The sequence below is a fragment of the Bos taurus genome, chromosome 3 (assembly GCF_002263795.3).
Source record: "Bos taurus isolate L1 Dominette 01449 registration number 42190680 breed Hereford chromosome 3, ARS-UCD2.0, whole genome shotgun sequence".
NCBI lineage: Eukaryota > Metazoa > Chordata > Mammalia > Artiodactyla > Bovidae > Bos > Bos taurus.
The window spans coordinates 107,120,918-107,143,158 of NC_037330.1; the positions used below are offsets into that span (position 1 = coordinate 107,120,918).

Sequence of the window (22,241 nt, forward strand, 5' to 3'; positions counted from 1 at the left end):
AAGCCTCCCTGTGAAGAGTAAAATTCCTCTAGTTTTCCCATATTTTGGTGACAAGCATTTGTTCTGGTCAGCTTTCATTATTAATTCCTTTGGTCTCTGATCTGAAGGAGATCGCACAAGATGCAATGTTCCACGGGGTGATGGAATTACTAAAGAAATAGATACTGGGTGGGGAGGAAAGAGGAGTCAGATCCTGGTAAGTGTGAAACAGTAGCAGTATTCATTGTCAGTGATTTGCTGAAGAAAGAGGGTAAAACATTCTAGCTTGCTGGCATTTGCTTTCCCATCAGGGTCCAGCTACCTGCTAGAACAAACTATCTCACCGATGACTCTGCCTTGTTTGAGGTTTTGCCCTCACTCTGGCTAGCTTCTCCTCTCTACCTTTGAACATCCCAACCAATGCCATCCTTCCAGACCTGTTCAGACGCCAGCTCCTTAGAGATGCTTTCACCCACCCTTGCCGAGCATTTTTATCTGCACCTCTGACCTTCCCACTTCCTATCTCATACAGAAGCTACTTACTCAGAGGTCCGATTTCCATTAACCTTGGGGCAACTTGAGGGCAGGCAGGATCCAAGGTAGTTCCAGTTTTGTGCCCCTTGTGCCCCAGGACTTCGCGGGCATCAGTAAGTATTGGTTGGGCAAGCACAATAGTAGGAGGAGGACAATCAATTCTCCCAAGTGCCCAGAGAGCGTCACTCATTGCGTTGGCCTCTGGAGTCCCGAGGAAGGCAGGAGAACGGTGAGCAGCAAGGCGCGTGGCTGAGTCGGACCGAAGTGCGGGCTGGGGCGGAGGGCAGAGGGCTCGGCCTGGCCACCCTCCTCGTGACTCCTCCTCCCCCCTCCACGGCTCCGAGTCAGGTGATTCCGGGCACGTGACGGGCACCACCTACCTTGCTGCTCCCGAGTGGCAGCTCAGGCGACCAATGAGGGGCTGGGCTCGGGCGGGGAGCCTATGAGAGCCGGGCGCCGGGGGGCGGGCCTCACAGCGGCGGCGGCTGCCGGGGGCGGCGGCGGCGGCGGCGGACTGGGGAGGCGGCGGCCTGGCTTGGCCTGGCCTGGCCTGTCAGGGCGCGGGCGGCGGCGGCTCCAGCACCATGTCCCTGCAGTACGGGGTGGAGGAGACGCCCCTCGCCGGCAGTTACGGCGCGGCGGATTCGTTCCCAAAGGATTTCGGCTACGGCGTGGAGGAGGAGGAAGAGGAGGCGGCAGCCGCGGGCGGCGGGGTTGGGGCGGGGGCCGGAGGAGGCTGTGGCCCGGGGGGCGCTGACAGCTCCAAGCCGAGGATTCTGCTCATGGGCCTCCGGCGCAGCGGCAAGTCCTCCATCCAGAAGGTGAGTGGGGCCGTTCGGGCCCTCTGCCCCTCCCCCTCCCTCCCCTTCCCGGGGGCGCCGGGGGCCAGCCGGGAGGGGAGGCCCTGAGGAGGGCGGCGGCCGAGGTGGCCGGCTGGATTGTCCCAGCGCGCTTTCTCTTCTCCTCTGGGAAGCAGAGCCCGGGCGCGGTCCGCGCCGGGACCCCGATCTCGGAGTCCACGCCCAGGTCAGCCGAGGCCGAGTGGATCCCCGCGCTCCCCGAGTGGCCGGAGCGAGGCAGGTGCCCGTGGCCTCACCTCCTGGGACCTCACTTCCTGGGACCCAGCCCCCGTGCCATTCACGAAACTGAGACTTGCTCCCCGGTTCTAACTCGGAGAACTTTCCCACACTCCCTCCCCGACCGCGGTTGTGTGTGTGCCTCTTACTTCAGGTGACCTGAGTTTGCAGGGCTTCCCAGGTGAGCCCCAGGGAGCAGCGTCAGAAAGAGTTGTGACTAACTCCTTGGCCTTTGTAATGCCTGCTCTTGTTACTAGTACGAAGGAGACTTCACTGTGACATTCCTTAGTGGGAATGGGGGCTGTTCTTCCACCAGTTTTAGTACTTGTAGTCCGGTGAGTATAATTAGTAGTGATTTCCCTTCTGTGTGTGTGTGGCTACAAAAGTCTTGAGACCTGGAGAATATTTACAGACCTTTGTACGTGTGCTTTCACTTGGGAAATGGCAGGAGAGGATGGAGGGCTATTCGCTTTTTTAGTAAGGGAGAATAGAGGCAGGGTTGACGACCTCCATCAGCCATTCCTCTTCAACACAAGGTGAGCTGGTGATAAAATGCCAGATACCTGGCTTTTTGCTCTTTTCATTCTGTGGCAAAGATCTCTCCAAAATAAATCTCTGCGTGATATTCTGTAGACATGATGATTTTAAAAAGTAGCCTTCCAAAATTACGGGATTACTGTGTTTTATTATCTTTTCACCGTTACAGCAAAATCGGAGTACACTGATGGCAGGTTTTTAGCAAACTGGTTTTGATTCGTTATAGTGTTACTCACCGTCTAAACCTCAGGAATAACTATCCATTTTTCTCATCCAGCGAGTAGAGAGAGGGAAATTCCTTGTGTGTTGGAATTGTGTGGATTGTGATAATTGTGATTCTTAACAATTGCGTTTACCTTTTTTTTTTTCCATGGGAACTGTCTTTTCGTTGTCAAGTCCCATTCTTCCCCTCCTCACAAATATTCCTTCTCTACCAATATGCCTTTTCCTATTTGGTATAATTTGCTTTTGTTTTATTTCTTCCACAAGACTGCAAACCCATGAAGGACAGGGTCCAGTCAGTTTCTTTTCTGATTATTCGTTAGAACCTGATGTGGGCATTCTGATAAATTTTCAATGAACAAAACTTTTTAAACTTTAGCTATAAATTTTCATAATCTTAGAGCAGATTTTGGCTGAATTTATACAATGGGGAGGAAAAAAAACTGAGGAGAGACATTGCTACTGCTAGTATTGTATACAGACAGAGAAAATAGAAAAGTTTTAGCTTTTCTGGGTGATTTGGTTTTAGTAATTTGGTGTTTTCTGTTGTGTTACAAGTTAGAGGAGAGTGAGTACCAATGGATACACCATTCACTTTTCATCTCTTTTAAAATTTTTGCTGTAGGGTCACATTCTTTATGTTAATTCCAGGTGGAGTTTTTGTACTTATTTTAAATAAAAAGTGGAATAGTCATTAAATTGTCTTTTTTTATTTTAACAGGTGGTGTTTCATAAAATGTCACCCAATGAGACTCTCTTTTTGGAAAGTACCAACAAGATTTACAAAGATGACATTTCTAATAGCTCCTTTGTGAATTTCCAAATATGGGATTTTCCTGGGCAAATGGACTTTTTTGACCCAACTTTTGACTACGAGATGATCTTCAGGGGAACAGGAGCATTGATATATGTCATTGATGCACAGGTAGTTGGAAATGATGATGTTTACTTTTCTTCTCTGAAGGCGAAACATGTAGGAACAAAGAAAAGTTGTTTATCTTGTCATGTGCTTCTTGCAGCTTGTTTCTTTGCCACTAGATTTCCTAACTGAGAGATGTACCTGCAGAGGTGCTTTAGGAGCAGGCATGCCTTTGTGCAAGGACAGAATATGACATGACTAGGAGATAGGGTTTATATCTCTGAGTTCTAGTTAATGAGCAGTGTTCCATTTTTGTTAATAGTAGATACTGCTGTATTTTTATTAACTGTTGTAATGTCACCCACTGAAAAAGTCTTATCAGTGTGCCTGTAATGAGGAATGTGAGAACTGAGTCAGTAAATATTAAATGAATAGTTTCTTTAGTTGTCCAAATTCAATTTAGCTCAGCTAGCACTTATTGAGGGCTTAGCATGTGGCAGACACTCAGATAAATGGGACATGTCTTTATCCTTAAGAATCTTAATTTTTTTTCTAAGCTTAAGCATTAGCTAGGAATGAGTTCTGAGGTACAGACTCTGTTATGAGTGCGTTCATACATATGACCTAATTTGATTTCTTCGTCACAGTGCTGTACGGTAGGTATTGTAATTACAATTCTATGGCTGAGTAAACTGAGATCACAGAATTTAAGCAACCTGCTTAAAGTCACACATCTAATAAATGGCAGAGCTGGGATTACTTAAAAATTTTTTTATTGGGAATAAGTGTCCATTTTCCATTTCCTTTTCTTATCAGTATTAAAAATTACAAGCATTAACTTGGTAGTTGAATTCTTAACAAGAGAGATTGAAGATCTATTTAGTGGTATAAGTTAATGTAGTTGTTTGAATACTTATGAATGATTAGGGTAATATATATTCTGTGGTTGGGGAAAGAGGTGGTTTGAGGCTTTCCTAACATAAGATTTCTTTTTAAAAAATATTTTGTTCTGACTTACAGGATGACTACATGGAGGCTTTAACAAGACTTCACATTACTGTTTCTAAAGCCTACAAAGTTAACCCAGACATGAATTTTGAGGTTTTTATTCACAAAGTTGATGGTCTGTCTGATGATCACAAAATAGAAACACAGAGGGACATTCATCAAAGGGCCAATGATGACCTTGCAGATGCTGGGCTAGAAAAACTCCACCTTAGGTAACAACCTGTGTGTTTGATATGGGAGCCCTGAAAAGTGTGTAAATGTATTCCCATCTCTGTCATTACAAACACGTAGCTCTCTGTTACTGGTATACCCTTCCCAAATGTGTAATGTTTTTGATTTCTGTTGAATTCAAACAGTTTTGGGAGCCTAATGTTACTGAGAAGTTACTTCCCCTGCTTTTTTGCATTTTCCCAGAGGTTGAAGTCAGGCGAGGTCTGTTTCTGTAGGTGTGTTTACAAATTCATCTCAAGAGACTGGAGTCAGGCTGTTTCCTCATGGCATTAAATCTGCTTTGGGATTCCCCCGTCTTGGTTTTTTTTTTTTTTTTCCCCCCCTCTCCTTGCCTCAGTTTGAGGAATCTCACATTTGTTGTAGAACTCTGTAGCTTGATCTTTCACAGTATCTCTCTCAATAGGAAGAGCCTTTTAAAGAGGGCACATTTTAAGTTTGGATTCTAATGTTTCTTGTTTATGTTTTTTAAAACACTTTATGCTTTTATAAACCTCTAAAAATTGGGTGAAGTGATTGTATCCATTAAATCTGCTTAGGGTTGCTATCAAGTTAAAGAACTGCTGATTCATAATTCTCATTGCAAAATTAATATTAAAGAACACCTACTAGATAAACTCAGTGGTTTGTATGCTTGTATTTTAAAAATATGTGAGAATTATTTTCTGCATCCTTTTTTATGGTTTAGGTAGAAATGAGTAATAAAAAGTACCCAAGAAAATGTTCTTTTGATGGTACAAACAACTTAAAGGGGAAGCAGCAGAGAGACAACCGTAGCTATTTCCTTATCCTTGGTCTGTTATAATGACTTCCCTCTAGGCTCAAGCCAACCCCCATCCTTACCCTAATATTCCCTAGGGCCTCCGGCTATAAGATCTTTCTGTTATTCTCCTAAGAAACCACATAGACAAGTCCCATTGACCTTTAGCCTGGATTAAAATATGTACAAGTAATTCATGCTTTTAAAAAAATTCAGCAGTATTTGTAGGAGAAAGTGAAAGTATCTTCCAATAAAATTCCTCAGTCTTATTTTTCTGCAATGAATGATGGGTTTTAAGCCATGATTGTCCTGTGTTCTCCAGGACCCGTAAGAACACTTCTGATCCTCTTAGCACCATGTCTGTCCCTTTCCAGAGCACCCACCTCAGTGGTACACACTATCCCTTTCTCCAGTTCTCTGTGGGGCCCTGGGCCTTGTTAACAGCATTAAACTTTTATTAATTACTAACAGACCTATGGATGAGGTTCTTTTAATTTCCAGTTTCCAGAAACTCAGCTTCCTAGAATGCCCTGTGCCTTGGGAGGTTCTTCCTGTCGCCATACATCTCCAAACCTCACAGTTCCTGCAGGACCTTCTTACATTGCTAACCTAAAATATTCCTTTACCTTCGTGCCTGTGGGGGGATAATCTTGGTCTTACCTCTTCCATTGTTCTAACATCTAGATTAGAGCCCCATCTAAGTTAGGTTCTTAGGTGCAGTCTTTGAAAGTATCTTTGAATTTTGATAAAAAGTGTGATATAAACAGTTCTGTGTCTCTGACTTTGTTATCTGTGTTTGTAATTACGTAATGGATAGAGCTGTGTAACTAAGAGTATACTTCATGAGTGAAAAAGCAGGTACAGTTGACCACACTGTTTAAATTGTTAAAAGCCTCTCTCTCAAGTATGTGTTTTGTTAAATCTACAAATTTACTTCTTTGTGTATCCTTTTAGGCCTCCAGATAGCTGTCCCTTCTCTCTCGAGCTCCTGCTCTCATCTTCCTTAGCATGTTATTTACATAAATTCTAAGTGCCAGTTTTATTCATTTGTTTACTCAACAAATATTCACGGATACTCTACAGGGCAGTGGGCACGCAGCTGTGAGCAAGGCTGACAGCCTTTATTCTCATGGAGCTTACATTCTGATGAATGAGACAGCTCAAAGGCACATAAATAAACGTATAGTGTAATTTTAAGTACTCATCAGTGCTATGCAGAAAAACAAAGGGGGAAGAGGTTGAAAGCAAAGGGCACAGGACTACCATTTTAGGTGGGATCAGAAAGGAACTTTCTGAGGAGGTAACATTTTATTAGAAACCTGTATTGTATTCTTATTTAATAAATGTCAATAAATGTCACCTATCTACTCTGAGCTTTCTCTTGGTTTTTTTGTCAGTTGTGGGCTTAAGAAACCAAGCTTTTTGGATCAGATTGCACGGACTTAGGTGAATGTTCAGGTTTCCGCATCTGAAAATGTTTTCCTAGTACTACCTCAGTTGCCCTCTGTGTAAATGTATTAAAGGGATGGAGAGCTATAAGCCAGGTGGGGAAATTGCTTTTGTCATCTTGAGTGAGGGAGATGGTGCACAAAATAGGCTTTATTTGAACTTACTGAAATGAAATGTGAAGAAACTTAAAATTTTATGTATTGTGATAATTGTTGTTGGACTTTTAAGATATTTTTCAAATTAATCAAACTGTGTTGTGTCTTTCAGCTTTTATTTGACTAGTATCTATGACCATTCAATATTTGAAGCCTTTAGTAAGGTGGTGCAGAAACTTATCCCACAGCTACCGACCTTGGAAAACCTATTAAATATCTTTATATCAGTAAGTGTGCTATTTAATTCAGTGTTGTTTCTGGTTTTTGTTGAATATATTTGTATTATCAAATTCTCCAAAAAATGCCTTGAATTAATCTGAGTCAAATTTAAAGACAACACAGTTAAATATTAAATAAATAATCAGATCAGATCAGTCGCTCAGTCGTGTCTGACTCTTTGGAACCCCATGAATTGCAGCACGCCAGGCCTCCCTGTCCATCACCAACTCCCGGAGTTCACTCAGACTCACGTCCATCGAATCAGTGATGCCATCCAGCCATCTCATCCTCTGTCATCCCCTTCTCCTCCTGCCCCCAATCCCTCCCAGCATCAGAGTCTTTTCCAATGAGTCAACTCTTCGCATGAGGTAGCCAAAGTACTGGAGTTTCAACTTTAGCATCATTCCTTCCAAAGAAATCCCAGGGCTGATCTCCTTCAGAATGGACTGGTTGGATCTCCTTGCAGTCCAAGGGACTCTCAAGAGTCTTCTCCAACACCACACTTCAAAAGCATCAATTCTTCGGTGCTCAGCCTTCTTCACAGTCCAACTCTCACATCCATACATGACCACAGGAAAAACCATAGCCTTGACTAGACGAACCTTTGTTGGCAAAGTAATGTCTCTGCTTTTCAATATGCTATCTAGGTTGGTTATAACTTTCCTTCCAAGGAGTAAGCGTCTTTTAATTTAATAAATAATAGAAACATTTAAAACATGGTTTGAGTTATTTTCTGAAATTTTCCTTAATACTTTTTTTGTCTTAAAAGGCTCTGATGAAAAATTTTCTTATGCTTTTCTTAATTAAAAATATCTTTGTGATCTCTTTTCCTGAAGGAAGAGTAGAAAGTGGGATATACTGGGTGTTGGGAATTAGACTCAGTTTAATCTCTGCTTTATTGAAGGTCACATTGAAAAATTGATCCTTGTTAACTGTAATCTCAGTGTCATATTTCACATTTCTTTTTTTGAGGATTCAGCTTAATTAAAAAGGATATTCTTCCCATCAGTTTAGCATTCAGCGACTGTGTTTTCCAAACACTGCTTTGAAGGACTCAGTGTGTAGTGATCCCCAGTTCTTTAGGCTTTTGCACTATGCTGGATGTTGATGTGAAACATTGTTTGCTGAGTGCCACATCAAACCTTTCTGGTAGCAGGATCATTTGAATCAGAGATTGATTATTGTCAAGAAAAGGATTATCAGAAATGTAGCATGGCTTGATTTTAGGAGGATTTTGTTTGTTTGTTTTATGGTGGTATCTTAGAAAATAATTCATTTAAGTAAAGAGGACGAAAGAAGAACAAATTTGAGTGTGCTATTATGTCAGTAAATCAAGAGCAGAGAAACATTTTGACTTTTCTTCTTTGGATAAGAAAAGTGTCTCCTAAACAAAGTACTGTTTACTCTTGGTATTGGGTTGTATTGTTAAAAATGTTCTTCGATGTTAATGATTCAGGATCTTTGATAAGTTTACAAATTGTGATTCTTTAAAAAATGAACACTTGACTTTGTTTTTTTCAAGAATTCAGGTATTGAAAAAGCTTTTCTCTTCGATGTTGTCAGCAAAATCTACATTGCAACAGACAGTTCTCCTGTGGATATGCAGTCATATGAACTTTGCTGTGACATGATTGATGTTGTAATTGATGTGTCTTGTATATATGGGTAAGTTGTGTTTGTATATATTTTTGTAAGATCTCAGACAAGTGGAAAACCACCAGTTTGACTTGTTAGGGGGATTAATTTCTGAGGCATCTAGCAAGTACTGTATGAAGTAGAACTGACCATAGTGCTTCAGTTTGGAGCATAATTTCTCTGTGAGTGGACTGCTGGGTCTTACTCTTTCCGAGTGGATGGACAAGAGCAGTTGAAAAGGTGTGACTAGTGCCAGACTTAATTATCAGTGAAAGTTTCACCTGCTTTAATTTGGGGGGTTTATACTGTGTCTTCTCACTACTGCGACTTCTCACTACTGTTAGATCAATAAACTAGACTAATTTATTGAAAACACTGAATAACAAGAGTATGTACTGGTTCCTAATTTGATTTAGGCTCTGTGGAACTGAGGAGTCCTTAATCTTTCAGAGAGCACAGAAACAAGGAATGTTTGACCTACACGTCTCAGTTTCTAAGAAGTCTCTAAAATATAAACTCTTCTTTTATTTAAATTCACCACACTTTATACAGAAATTTGTAAAGAAATGGTTTTGTAGAATAGTTCAGAAGACAAGTGAAAACCTTGGTGGATTTACTAATAATTATTTCAAAAGCCAGTGACCTCTGCGCCTCTAATAGTGATGGTTCATCTTGTATATTAATGTCAGCCCTCCCAAGCACTGTCCTGATGCTCTGACATTACCTTTGCTTTTTGATGCCTCTGTCCTTGATCTGTTGTTCCTCTGTGTTCCACCTAGTCTAAATCCCTCTTTCATCTCTCTGTCCCTACCTGGCACCTTGGTCTTTCTGCCTCACTTGTCAGTGTCTTTCTCTAGCTGCCTCGGGGTAGGGAATGCATTTGTCTTAGCTCTTCTTTACCTGTCTATTCTTGTTTTCTATTCCTGTCAGTTTTGTGACTACATGCTTGCCTTTGTTTTTATTCTTTCCCCAGAGAAGAAGTAATTTTGTCTGTAGGTCATGCAGAAAAGTTTCATGTTCCTGTTCCTAGTTTTAAAAAGAGATGAATAGAGTGTATTTTTTATAATTAAAGAATCAAATTTAGTTGTAAATTTTATTTTCAGTATAAGACACATTGTAAACTACATTACACATGATAAAGTATATTATAAAAAAGAAAAGAAACAGCCATTACTTCATTATTATTAACCTGTGTGTGAAACTTGGTATGCTTTATTGAAGTTCAGTTTGTTGCTTACTTGGCTCTTGATTTGTGTTTTTTGAAGGGGGACTCCATGTAATTCTGACAATCTAATCTGATAAATGAAATAGCTTTCAGACCCTGTAAGGCTCACTTTGCAGGCATCAGGATTCCACAGTATCTTTGATAGACCGTATTTACTTTAGTTTTTGTACTTACTCCTTTTTCACTACTCACAGTTTTCATATTTCAGGTCCTTCTTTATTTGCGGAGGGTGTCAGCACTGATTAGTGTGAAGTAAAAATTAGAAGTCTGCTGTCTTCCATGCGTCCTAGGTCAACAAGGTGGTGTGAGCACATGGAATGATTATGCAGCAGGGGCTGGGCACCCACAGCTAAACACAGCTTCTGTTCCACTGTGGTCGAGCCAGCCTTTTTTCTCAAAAGACATTTAGGAAACTGGGTAGAAAGACTTGTCGTGCAAATGTGACAAAATGCCGAGTTGGGAAACCTATAATGAACAATACTTTGTTTTAAAACAGGCTAAAGGAAGATGGAAGTGGAAGTGCTTATGACAAAGAGTCCATGGCCATCATCAAGCTGAATAACACAACTGTCCTGTATTTAAAGGAGGTGACTAAATTTTTGGCACTGGTTTGCATCCTTAGGGAAGAAAGTTTTGAAAGAAAAGGTAATGACATTTTAAAAACTGTCTTTATATAAAGGTCTTTGTCATAATTTCTTAGGTTCTGGAAAACAAGAGAAAACATTGTTGCAGTGTTAGAGGATTTACCAGTTGGTTTGATCCCCTGGAGAAGGGCGTGGCAACCCACTCTAGTATTCTTGCCTGGAGAATTCCATGGACAGAGGAGCCTTGCAGACTACAGTCTGTGGGGTCACAAAGAATTGGACATGACTGAGGGACTAACACTTTCACTTGCATGACGTTTTCAACTACTTCTGTGCCTTTCCCTCCATGTACAGTCCATGCTTTCTCCTGCCTTCTTTTGGTCTTTTGTTTTTAAATCACATTTTTTATTCCAGCCTCTGATTTCACATCCTTCTGTTACCTGTCTGCCTGCATTTGGCTTCCACCTGCACCAGTCTCCTGAGGTGGTTTGAGACGTCACCGGGTCACCTTCTTGCCACATTTGGTGGCCTTTCCTCTTCAGCCTTCCCAGGCATGTGACCGTGTCATCCCGTCCTCCTTCACGCCCTCTTCTCTCTGCTTTCCCAAAGCAGAGCTCTTTGGGTTCTTTTGTGTGTCTGTTTCTCTGACCACCTGTTTCTTCTAATTTTTCTTTTTCTCAGTTCTGAGTGCCCTTCAGAGCCGCGGCTTCTGGCTCACTTCTTCACTTATTCTTCTGGTCAGCACATCACATCTATGACTTCAGTTAATCTCTGTGTAGTTGACGGAAAAATTCACCTCTCCAGCTCTGACTTGGGCCTGTTTCCATCCCATATTTGAAGCTGTTAGTAAGGCATCTTTACTTAAATATTTATCTTTCCATGATGTCAAAAACCGATGAATATTTTCCCCGTTGTTTCGTGACTCATGGCTACTCTACTTCTGTTACTAGTTATGCCATTTTCCTGGTGTCCACACTTAGCTGTGTGCAGTCTGGTAATCGTGTGGTGTAATTGCTTCCGAGGCCCTTGCACAGCATCTCACAGAGGGTGTTCTTTGTTCTCCTTTTCCCATTCTTTTCTGTGGTTTTCATTGAATCTTCACCAACTCTTTAACATTTTCTTGTGGAACTTTCTAGGGTGTCCTATCCATTTCCACTGTTGGTATCTCCAGTCCAAGTCCTCACCCATCCAGGCCTAAGGTGCTGCTTTCAGCATATATATTGAGGGCTCAGTCTGTATCGTCCTTTATTCTCAAGGCAGACTAGTTTTCAGAATATTCCTTTCATCGTGTTATTTAACTACTCAAGGGTCTATAGTAGCTCTGTTACTCATGCAACAAGTTCCTTCTCTTCTGTCTGGGTTTGTGATATTAATTAATATTGAATGAGTTAATATTTCACTGATGCTTATATTAATGAAATATTTTAGATATACAAAGTTTTTTTGATAAAACAAAAATGTATATATTCCCCTTTGAGCTTAAGATCTGAAACATGACCAATACATATTTGTCTTTTGTGTATTTCTCAGTTGAAACCCTCTCTTGTGCTCTGTTGAATGTAGTGTTTTCTTTTTCCTGTGTCTGAATTAGTCTTTACTCCTTATCTTTCCTTAAACTATATAGGGTGTTATATATCTTTGTGTAAACCATGTCAAAATATAAGTCATCTTCTGCAGCTTGCTTGTTTCTCTTCATTCAAGATTGGTTTTGAGGTTTATCCATATTAATAGCATGTTGCTTCAGTTCATTCTTTGTCACTGTGGAGTGTGTATATCACAGTTTATATTCTTTTTACTGTATGTTTAGATGATTTTTAAGATTACAAATAGTTTTGCAAGAAATTAATCAACAAGTTTGCCTTTGCACATAGAATTTCTCTAGAATAGGAAGTATTTAGGAGTGGAATTTATGGAGGGCATATGTGTTCAGTTTTATTGTTGTTGTTCAGTCAGTTGCCCAGTCCGACTCTTTGTGACTCCATGGACTGCAGCCCCCCAGGCCTGCGTATCCCTCACCATCTCCCAAAATTTTCCCAAGGTCATGTCCCCTGCTCAAGTTCATGTCAGTTTTATTAGGCATTATTGAATTGCTCTCCAAAGTGGCTTTATCGTTTTCACCCCAGACAGAGCTTTGTGGGAGTTTCTGTCACTTCATGTCCTTGCTAATGTTTGATGTTGTCAGATTGTTCAGTTGTTGTCAGTCTGGTAGGTGTGAAACGATGTCTCATTAGCGTCTCGTTTATATTTCTCTAATTACTGGTTGGAGCAAGCATCTTTTTCATTGCAGGTGCTCTTTCATGTCTGTTTAGGCTTCTCTAGTAATTTATTTGTTCCTATGCTTTTATCTTTTTTGTGCCTCTTAGGAGTTTCTTATCTTTTTCCATTCTAATCTTTAAAAATTTTAAAAACTTTTGGTTCCTGGAAATTTTCAAGTAAACACAAAAGTTGAGCAGCTCAGCGATTCCATGTACCTGTCCCTGCTTTCACAGTCATGAACACATGGTCAGTTTTGTTTCCTGTATATCTTCATTTTTTTTTTAATCCTTTGTTGTGGAAAGTGTCACACATAAAAGAGGACAGAAAATAATGTAAGGAAGCCCTTCGTATCTATCACCCAGATTGAACAACTATCAAAATCATAGCCATTTTTATTTCATCTCTGTACCTTTTCTCCTACTGGGTGATTTTGAAGCAAATCTCTGACATCAAATCATTTTGTCTTATAGAGATTCCAGCAGGTATCTCTAAGCAGTGGTGCTGTTTTTAAAGCGTAATGGTATTACCATTAATAGATGTTAAAAGAAAAAAAAATTAACAATGATTTCATATCATCATCACATATCCACACATTGTTCAGGCTTCCTTGATTGTCAGTTTAATTTTACCATTTGTGGAGAACTCAGTTTTAATGTAGTTGAAGTTATCAAAACCTTTATTTTTCTCTGAATCTGAAGGAACTCCTTATTTTGACTCTAACCTGCTTCTTCAGCCGCCATTCCCAGTACTTCTCCCAAGAATTGTCTGCTCCCATCTCCAGTCAGACCAGGTTCTTTCCTGTCTTCACCTGTGTGCTGTGTTCTCAGTGCAAACGCCCTGCTATTTTCTTGTGATTTTGCTCCTCTTTCCTGCCTATTTAAATCTTGCCCGTATCCTCAGAGTCTTGTCTGCGCCCTGCAGTTTTCTTGGCTGCTTTTGCCTTGCACTTGACCCTCCCACCTTTGGGCTGCTTCCGCATCTGTAGTCGCTTCGGTTTGTTTCTTGGTTTGTTGTCTTTCTGTCCCGGTGTCCTCGAGGACCAGTGCTTCTCTTTCAGCTCTGCTGTTCTCAGTACTGGCTACTAGTTTCAGGTTCTTCTCGTGATGTGGAAGGACTTCTGGATCTCCAGCAATCTCCCTCAAATTCTGGGCGCTAAGGAGGATTGGGGGAGGAACAGGGAGGTCTTCCTTTTAAGGAGACTCCATGCAGGTCTTACACACTTGCACTTTTCTTGGTGGCCGGAATTGGTCATATGTCCATACGCACCTGCAAGGAACCCTTTGACTAAAATCTGATTTGGAAGCCAGTTCATAAGCAGAAAAGGACAGAGTTGCCCTCCTTCCCCTCTGAGGTGGGGGAGCTGGCTTCCTGAGGCTCTGCCCTAGGGGCCTTCCTGATCCCTCCCATCCCCTTGGCTCTACTAAGCAGTTTGCACAACTCTTGTTCCAACTGTTTCCTTCAGCTTTTCTTTGCCTGCCCCAGAGACTTGTAAAAGGAAAAACTTGATGTATCGAAAGTATTTTACTTTCACTTTAGAGTTCATTGTAAATTTTCTTAGCAAATTTGTCTTCCTAATTGCTTTTTTATTTACTCTCTTCATTCCCAGGCCCAGAGGTAATCAGTGTTAACAACTTGGGCATATGCTTTATCATGCTTCCATTGTAGAGAATTTCTCAATTGGATATATGTTTTAAAATACATACCAATTATTTCTTTCCGTCACCAAATGTTTCCTAACAGATAGTTGACATTCAGGGCGCCTGATCTTCCTTTTTCTCTCCTGCAGGTTTAATAGACTATAACTTCCATTGTTTCCGAAAAGCCATTCATGAGGTTTTTGAGGTGGGTGTGACTTCTCACAGGAGCTGTAGTCACCAGACCAGTGCCCCCAGCCTGAAAGCGTTGACACACAACGGCACGCCACGAAATGCCATCTAGCCCGGACGCCAGCAATCGGGGCTCTGTGCCAGCTTATTCTTCACTCCAGGGTCAGGTGCCATGTGCTACAGGACATAGGAGTTGCCGCTTGTGGGAACCTGGTGCCTGTCCCCCTAGAGACAAGGGGTAGAGTTTCTCATTTGGATGCAAACACCTTCAGCCAGTGGTGTGCAACTGAAGCTACTATTTCTTTAAAAAAAAAAAAAAAGGCAAAAAAGAATTCCAGAGACCACAGAAGTGTGTGTCTTTCTCCTCTTGGGGGCCCTACTTTAAGTAGTTGGGACATCTTGGACCTGGAGATAACAGCCCTTAACCCGTCCTTACCAGGGGATGTCTCCATCAAATACCAGTTGAAAATAATAGAAAGAACTGAATTTTTATATGCTTCACTTAGATTTTCATTTGAGTAGTCTCTAAAAATCCTGCCTCGCTTAAGTTCTAACACTGCCTCTCAGATTTCAGTTTTGGACCTTGCACACCTCAGACCTTCTAAACGCATTTGCTTGCTAACTTGGAAGACACGTGGTCTGACTGCAGCAAGAAAGGACATTCCTGTATTTGTTTCTGAAGAAATGAGAAAATTTTATGCTGCATAAAGTCGAGAGCAAGTCTCCAACAGTGGCTGCTGCGTTCGTTCCCTCAGAAGTGCTGAGGAACAAACTTTGAGACAGAAGAAGATTTTTGCACCTGTGTTTTGGATACCAGATACCTGGGTTCCTTCCCTCACATTTGATAAATGATTCTGATCACTGTTTTGAAAAAAAAAAAAAAAGGGAATTAAAAAAGTTGTTTTCCCCACAATCTCTTCCTCCTCTTAGGAGGAAAACTCATCATGTCATTGAAATATTTAGCTCATTTTTCTTTAAACTTGATAGCAGTCTCCACATACCTTTTTTCTCAGCTGGTGAGAGTCTTTTAAGAAGTGCTGTGTTGTTGACCCTGAATGACCCGGAGGCACTGGTGGACTGCCCTGGGGCTTGAAGAGCGTACGGCACCACGACGTGTCGGTGAACGTGCTTCGTCTCCAGTGTCCAGACACCCGGTGTCAACTGTGGTCCTTTCTTCACCCAGGATATTGATTTGTAATTGGTTGTTGTTTGTTGAAAGTTGATACCCTTTCCACTGACTTAAACTTATACGTTACTCTTACTCCACACGCCCAGTTGTCATATATCCGAAGCCACTGGACCACTTGAGTACATAAGTGCCACTGTTAATGAAGTGTGTGTTCAGGTCTGTAAACCCAACTGTGTGACTTGAGTGCTTCCTGCAGGTGATTCTGACTGTTGAGTATTTACATGGACCATGGTGATATCCAAAAGAAAAATGCTTTTATATTTATAGGTTATTTCATTGAACTATATAAAATGGGTATCAATAAATGTATTTACTCCAGAATCAGTTTTTTATTTGCATAAGATATGGAGGGTTGGGGCAACGAAACATTGGCTCTTCCCCCTCTGATTTTATTATACATTTCTTCTTTTGCTGCCTCATATGGTTAAGATCCTGTATGTTTCAGGACTTAAACTTCTGTCCTGGTGCAGGAATTCCATGCCTTGTGTCCAGGCATCTCTCTCTCACCCGTTTCTGTTTAGGAGATCTAAACAGGTAGAAATGGGCCTTTTGGTTGTAGTCTTTTTGTGGTGGTTCATGGTGGGGACTGTCCAGGGCCTCACATAATTGATGTGCGATATCTAAGCCAGGAAGCATGTAAAGGAATGAGTTAAGTAGAACACATTTTACAAAATATGTATTGATTGCAGTTTAGTTTTCATTTCTTCCAGTTTCTGAGATACTCATCATTGACCCTTAAATGTCTCTTCTGCTTATACAGTTAGGTTGGATCTCAACTGGTTGGGGAAAATATGTATATTAGGAGGGAGGGAGGTAGAGGTTGAAAGATCTTTAATTTTGTGATTGGGCTATTTAAAAAAAATGGAAATCACAAAAACAAGTTAAAACAAAAAGCCCTTAAAGTACTATCTAATCCTATACCATTTTCAAATTATGGAGACTGAAATCCAGAGGAGTAAAGAGCCCTGTCTAGGGTAATAGATGGCATGACCATTGTAACTTTAAATCCAGGGTACTGTTGAGAGTGAAAGGGATGTCGTTAATAACTACGCCAGAGCAACAGGTGTGTACTCTGCTGTTCGGGGCAAGCCAGGTAGCAGCTCAGTCACAGAGCTAGTTAGAGCCGAAGGGGCGCCTGTGCTCCAGACCTGGCAGCCCTGTGCTGCCTGTCTGCATCTCCAGCCTCAGGCTTCTGTTGACCCAATGGAGATAATGCCTCAAGAGGGACACGGGTGCCCATAAAATTTTTTTTTCTACTACTGTGGGAAGTTATAAATTCAGGGAGTGATAAGGAGAAAAAGTGGAAAATGGTGAAACAGACTCAGGAAAAAGGAAACAAAAGTCAGAAAAGGATTTGCCTGAAATGTTTTGTATCTCCATGGATGTTTATATGCACCAGGCTACCTCAGAGAGCTGGCAGACATGGTGGAAGAATACCTTGATCATCTTTTGCAGCAGGGTGTTGGAACTGTTTCACATAACACTGCCTCTCCTGTTCACACACATTCATACATACATGTGCATATATGTACACAGACACACTTATGTAATAATGTCTCAATAACCGAATGTTCAAGGTATTTGGAATTGTATATATTTCCCTCCTACATTTAGGGTTCTGTGTGTACACACAGAAACAAATGACTTGAAAGATAAAATTATGATTGTCACAAACTTAATGTGTGTGATTCGTGGGCTTTGTTAAGGTTCTGTATCGGTCCTGTTTTGTTTTGCAAATGCTGACAGCTCTTAGAGTTATATCCAGAAGAGGTTAATTAGTGAATATTGTTATTTTTCATCTAAGCTACCAAAGTAACTTGAAACATTCCTCCTTTGTTCCCCAGAGACCTTGAAGGACCAGAGTCTTCCAAGGGACTGTAGGCAGCAGCTGGGCAAAGCTGGAGTGCATTTCCATTAGTAGTGCTCAAACTGGTCCTATGGAGCCGAGGGTCTAGCTGTAAAGAGCGTGGCGGGAGGGACATGAAGGGGCAGCAACTACTAATTATTTCAGGTGTTTGTGTGTATTACCTCGTAATCTTCACAGTACCTGGTGAGCTAGGGCCTCTAGTTCTATTTGCAGGTGGGGAAACAGGCCTGTGGAGGTGTAGCGGTGGAGTCCATGCAGTTTGATTCTAGAACCTGCATCCTTCAACCATCACTTTACCTCACTTCCTTCATAGGGAGGGAGGGTTTGCTCATGGAAAATTGTGCAGAAAACAAATTCTGTGAAGTTTGGAAACCACATTCTGTAGTTCTCGGAGATTTACTGTGTACAGTAAAATACTAAATTCTTTGAGAAGACCTGCAGTAAAGAAGTCTGATTACCTTGGTTTATGTTCCTAAGTTTGATTGTTTTAAGAAACGCCTTTTCAAGAGCATGGGCTTCACAGGTGGCTCAGTGGTAAACAACCTGCCTGCCAGTCCAGGAGACTCAGGTTCAGTCCCTAGGTTGGGAAGATCCTCTCGAGGAGGAAATGCCCACCCTCTCTGATATTTTTGCCTGGAGAATCCCATGACAGAGGAGCCTGGTGGGCTGTAGTTCATTGGGCTGCAGACAGGCATGACAGCACGTTAAATAAGTACACAGAAGGACATTTTACTGGAATGTTTTCTGTGGAATTGGAAATATGATTTTTTATTCCATTTTCCAAGTGGCTTAATATAACCTATAATGAACTGGTGATGAGTAAATCTTGTATATTTTCATAATTGAAATTAGTAGTTCATGCTGGTCCTTCAGCTCGGAATCTGCTTCCCTTGGCATATAGAAATTCTGTTCATCCTACCAAGGTCAGCTTAAATGTCCTAACTTCTACAAAAGCCCTCTAACCACTGAGCCTCCCTAGCACCATGGGTGGGTTTGTTCTCTGCCCTCTTTTTTGGTGACTTGCTCAGCACCTGTCTTTGTAGGTTGTGATGGGGGAAGCATATTTTCTACTCTGTAGGATTTCTCCAATATCCCATATGTTGAGGAAAACCCAGACTCATTTAAATGTCTCTCATTGCAGCTTTGACGTGAAGGCAATGATGCTTTTCCTGGCTGGGCGGTAAGCTTGTCAAGCTTTTTACCCATTTGGCTGCAGTGTCCAGTTCCTCATTGCTTGACCTCTAGGTGGCGGTGTTGTATCATTTAAACTCAAGCTTTCAGGCTCCCAGAAGTTGGCTCTGTTCTGAAAGTTTCTCAATTGCCTGTATCACCCAAGTATACACCTAACTTAGAGAGTCAAAGGATTGCTGAAGTTATTTCCCCTGAAATCATACTCCGTGCTGATTGAGACAGTGTGTTGGAGGTGAAGCAGTTTGTGATTTTCACTTTTTCTGTTCATTATCAGCTCTTTAACAAGGGGTTGGATAGGATGAAGGTCCTAACATTCTTTTCTTCACTGGATTATGGGTTACAAAGCAGCTTTAATAAGAGCATGCTGTCCTTATGCGTATAGCAGGCAGAACGATTTGCTCACCAAGCCATCTGCCGTAGATGAGTGTGCTCTTAAAGGAAGGAAGGAAATTTGCATTTCTCTAATAATTAGCAATGTTGAGCAAAAGGATGGTTTTTGAAGTGCAAGGGTCTTAAAGTGGAAGTTGCAGTACTTTTCTAACGACACATTAGTAGTAATGGGCACTGGTAATGGGCACTCGTTTGGAAGGAAATGCCACATGTTTGAATGATAATTTCTGCATTCATCACTTTTTTTTTTTTTTTTTTGCCTCAGATGAGGTTTGTTGTAATTATTTCACACTTGAGAGCTAAAACACTGCAAAGAAAAAGGCTGCAGCACATTATCCCTCCATGGGCATATCATCTTGCCACAATCCCCAGCTGTGACTTTGTTCCACAAGGACAAATTTTAATGTAAAAAAAACCTAGATTCATCAGTGTAGCTTCAGAACTGTTTAAAATATAACTGAGAAAATTGCAAAAGGACAGTTATAATGAGGAACTGAGTAGAAGGAAACGAGTTACCCCTCGACCTCCCCCACTCCAGTGCCCATTACTACCAATGTGTCTTTCAGAAAGTACTGCAACTTCCAGTTTAAGACCCTTGCACTTCAAAAACCATCCTTTTGCTCAATATTGCTGATTATTAGAGAAATGCAAAACAATGATCTCTTGCCAGTCAGAATGACCATCATCAAAAAGTCTATAAATAGTAAATGCTGGAGAAGGTGTGGAGAAAAGGGAACCCTCCTACAATGTTGGTGGGAATGTAAATTGGTGCAGCCACTATGAGAACAGTATGGAGGTTTCTTAAAAAACTAAAAATAGAGCTGCCATATGAGCCAGCAATCCCACTACTGGGCATATAGCCGGAAAAACTGGAAAATCTAATTTGAAAATATACATGTACCCAATGTTCATAGCAGCACTGTTTACAGTAGCCAAGACGTGAAAGCAACCTAAGTGTCCATGGGCAGATGAATGGCTGAAGGTGTGATATGTATACAGTGGAATATTAGTCACAGAAAGAATGAAATAATGCCATTTGCAGCAACATGATGGACCTAGAGATTATCATACTAAGTGAAATAAATCAGAGAAAGACAAGTATCAAAGGGTACCACTTAAATGTGGAATCTAAAAATGGATACAAATGAACTTATTTAAAAAACAGAACAGACTCACTGCTATAGAACACAGTCTTATGGTTAACAAAGGGGAAGGAAAGAGAGGGATAAATTAGGGCTTTGGGAGTAACAGATTCGTACTACTATATATAAAATAGATAAACAACAAGGACCTACTGTATAGCACGGAGAACTATATTCAATATCTTCTAATAATCTGTTATGGAAAGAATCTGAAAAAGAATATACACATGTTTGTGTAACTGAATCACTTTGCTGTATTCCTGGTGGTGACGGTGGTTTAGTTGCTAAGTCATGTCTTGTGATCCAGTGGACTGTAGCCTGCTAGGCTCCTCTGTCCATGGAATTTCCCAGACAAGAATACTGGAGTGGATTGTCATTTCCTTCTCCAGGGGTCTTCCAAACCCAGGGGTTGAACTCAGGTCTCCTGCATTGCAGGCAGTCTCCTTCATTGCAGGCAGATTCTTTATGGACTGAGCCACCAGGGAAGCTATATACTTGAAATGATACAAAGTTGTAAATCTATTATACTTAATTTTTTTTTTTAAAGCATCTTTTGAGCTAAAGTGGTCAAATATCAGAAGGGACACGGCAAACAATTAAAATTTGGTTTACTACAATATAGATAGGAGCTTGGGTTGTAAAAATGGAATATTGATCTTCTACAATGTTCTTTTTGCTGTTTTTGTTTTTTAAGAGAGGTGCTGTTACACTCATGTTAGCAAGTTGTGTATATTCCTTCCTTCCTTTTCATTGTCCTCTCTCCTGTCTGTATTCAAACAGGCATGCAAAGTTTGTGTTCTAGGTAATGAGTCAGCTGAGAAGGGAATGTTAATTTATTTGAGCCTGAGTGTGTGGGTGCTAAGTTGCTTCAGTTGTGTCTGACTCTTTGTAACCCTAAGAACTGCCAGGCTTCTGTCCATGGGATTCTTCAGGCAAGAATACTGGAGTAGGTTGCCATGCCCTCCTCCAGGGGATCTTCCTGACCCAGGGATCTAATCTGCTTCTTTTGTGTCTCCTACATTGGTAGGCAGATTCTTTACCACTAGTGTTACCTGGGAAGCCCTTATTTGAGCCTATCTTACTCTAAAAAGCAGTACTGGAACTCTCTGTACTGGAACCTTATCCCAGACAAGGTATTGGCTTTACACTTTTGCAAGATGAACTAAGAAGTAAGCTTAGAGCCCTACTGACATTTTCTAATACCTGTCTTTGGAAATTAGAGCTGTTTGCCATTTCATGCTTGGAGGATGCTTTATAGCTGCACTGCAGCTTTTCCTGGTTAGTTGTTAAGACTGAAAGTTCTCTGGGCTCTGTGTCCTCACTGCATGACCCTTGTGGCGGGGTATTGATAGAAAGGGGATAATTGAGAAAGGCAGCCTATTTGGCAAAAAGGAACTCATTTAGGTGTCAAAGGTCACAGGATCTTAGTGGAAATGTTCCCTGGACAACTCGAGTGACAAGGCTGAGCTGGAGGCTGAGCTGAAGTTTGAGGGAGGGATTCAGGGCAGGACTGAATGAAGGCCATGGTTGATCAGTGGAAGGAGCCTCGCTGGGGAAGAAGTCAGAATGATCCTCGTAGTGAGAAGAAAACCAGGTAGACTGTGAAATGTGAAATGCAGCAAGAGATCTGAAGGCTGAGAACAAATAGATCTTAATTTTACCTAGAAGTACTGGTGACTTGGAAAAACCTCTGAACTGGAGATCTGGACCATTTGCAACTTCTATAGGTTCTTTACTTTCCTCTCCCCATTAATGTATTGTTAAATCTTGAAATTATTTATGAAAAAAAATTTTTTTTGGCTGCACCACGTGGCATGTGGGATTTTTAGTTGTCTGACCAGGAATCGAACTCTCACTCCCTGCATTGGAACCACAGAGTCTTAGCCACTGAGCTACGAGAGAAGTCCCAA

General features: G+C 41.4%; 1 protein-coding gene across 1 annotated transcript; it reads left to right on the forward strand.

The window, feature by feature from the left end:
* Positions 1 to 1,002: 1,002 nt before the first annotated feature.
* Positions 1,003 to 15,436, forward strand: RRAGC (Ras related GTP binding C). The gene is made up of 7 exons (NM_001076456.1): positions 1,003 to 1,334; positions 3,070 to 3,273; positions 4,228 to 4,427; positions 6,920 to 7,034; positions 8,549 to 8,691; positions 10,383 to 10,531; positions 14,513 to 15,436. Exons 1-7 carry the CDS (start codon positions 1,098 to 1,100, stop codon positions 14,662 to 14,664), a joined length of 1,200 nt encoding a protein of 399 aa, NP_001069924.1. The 5' UTR covers positions 1,003 to 1,097; the 3' UTR covers positions 14,665 to 15,436.
* The last annotated feature ends 6,805 nt before the right edge of the window (positions 15,437 to 22,241 follow it).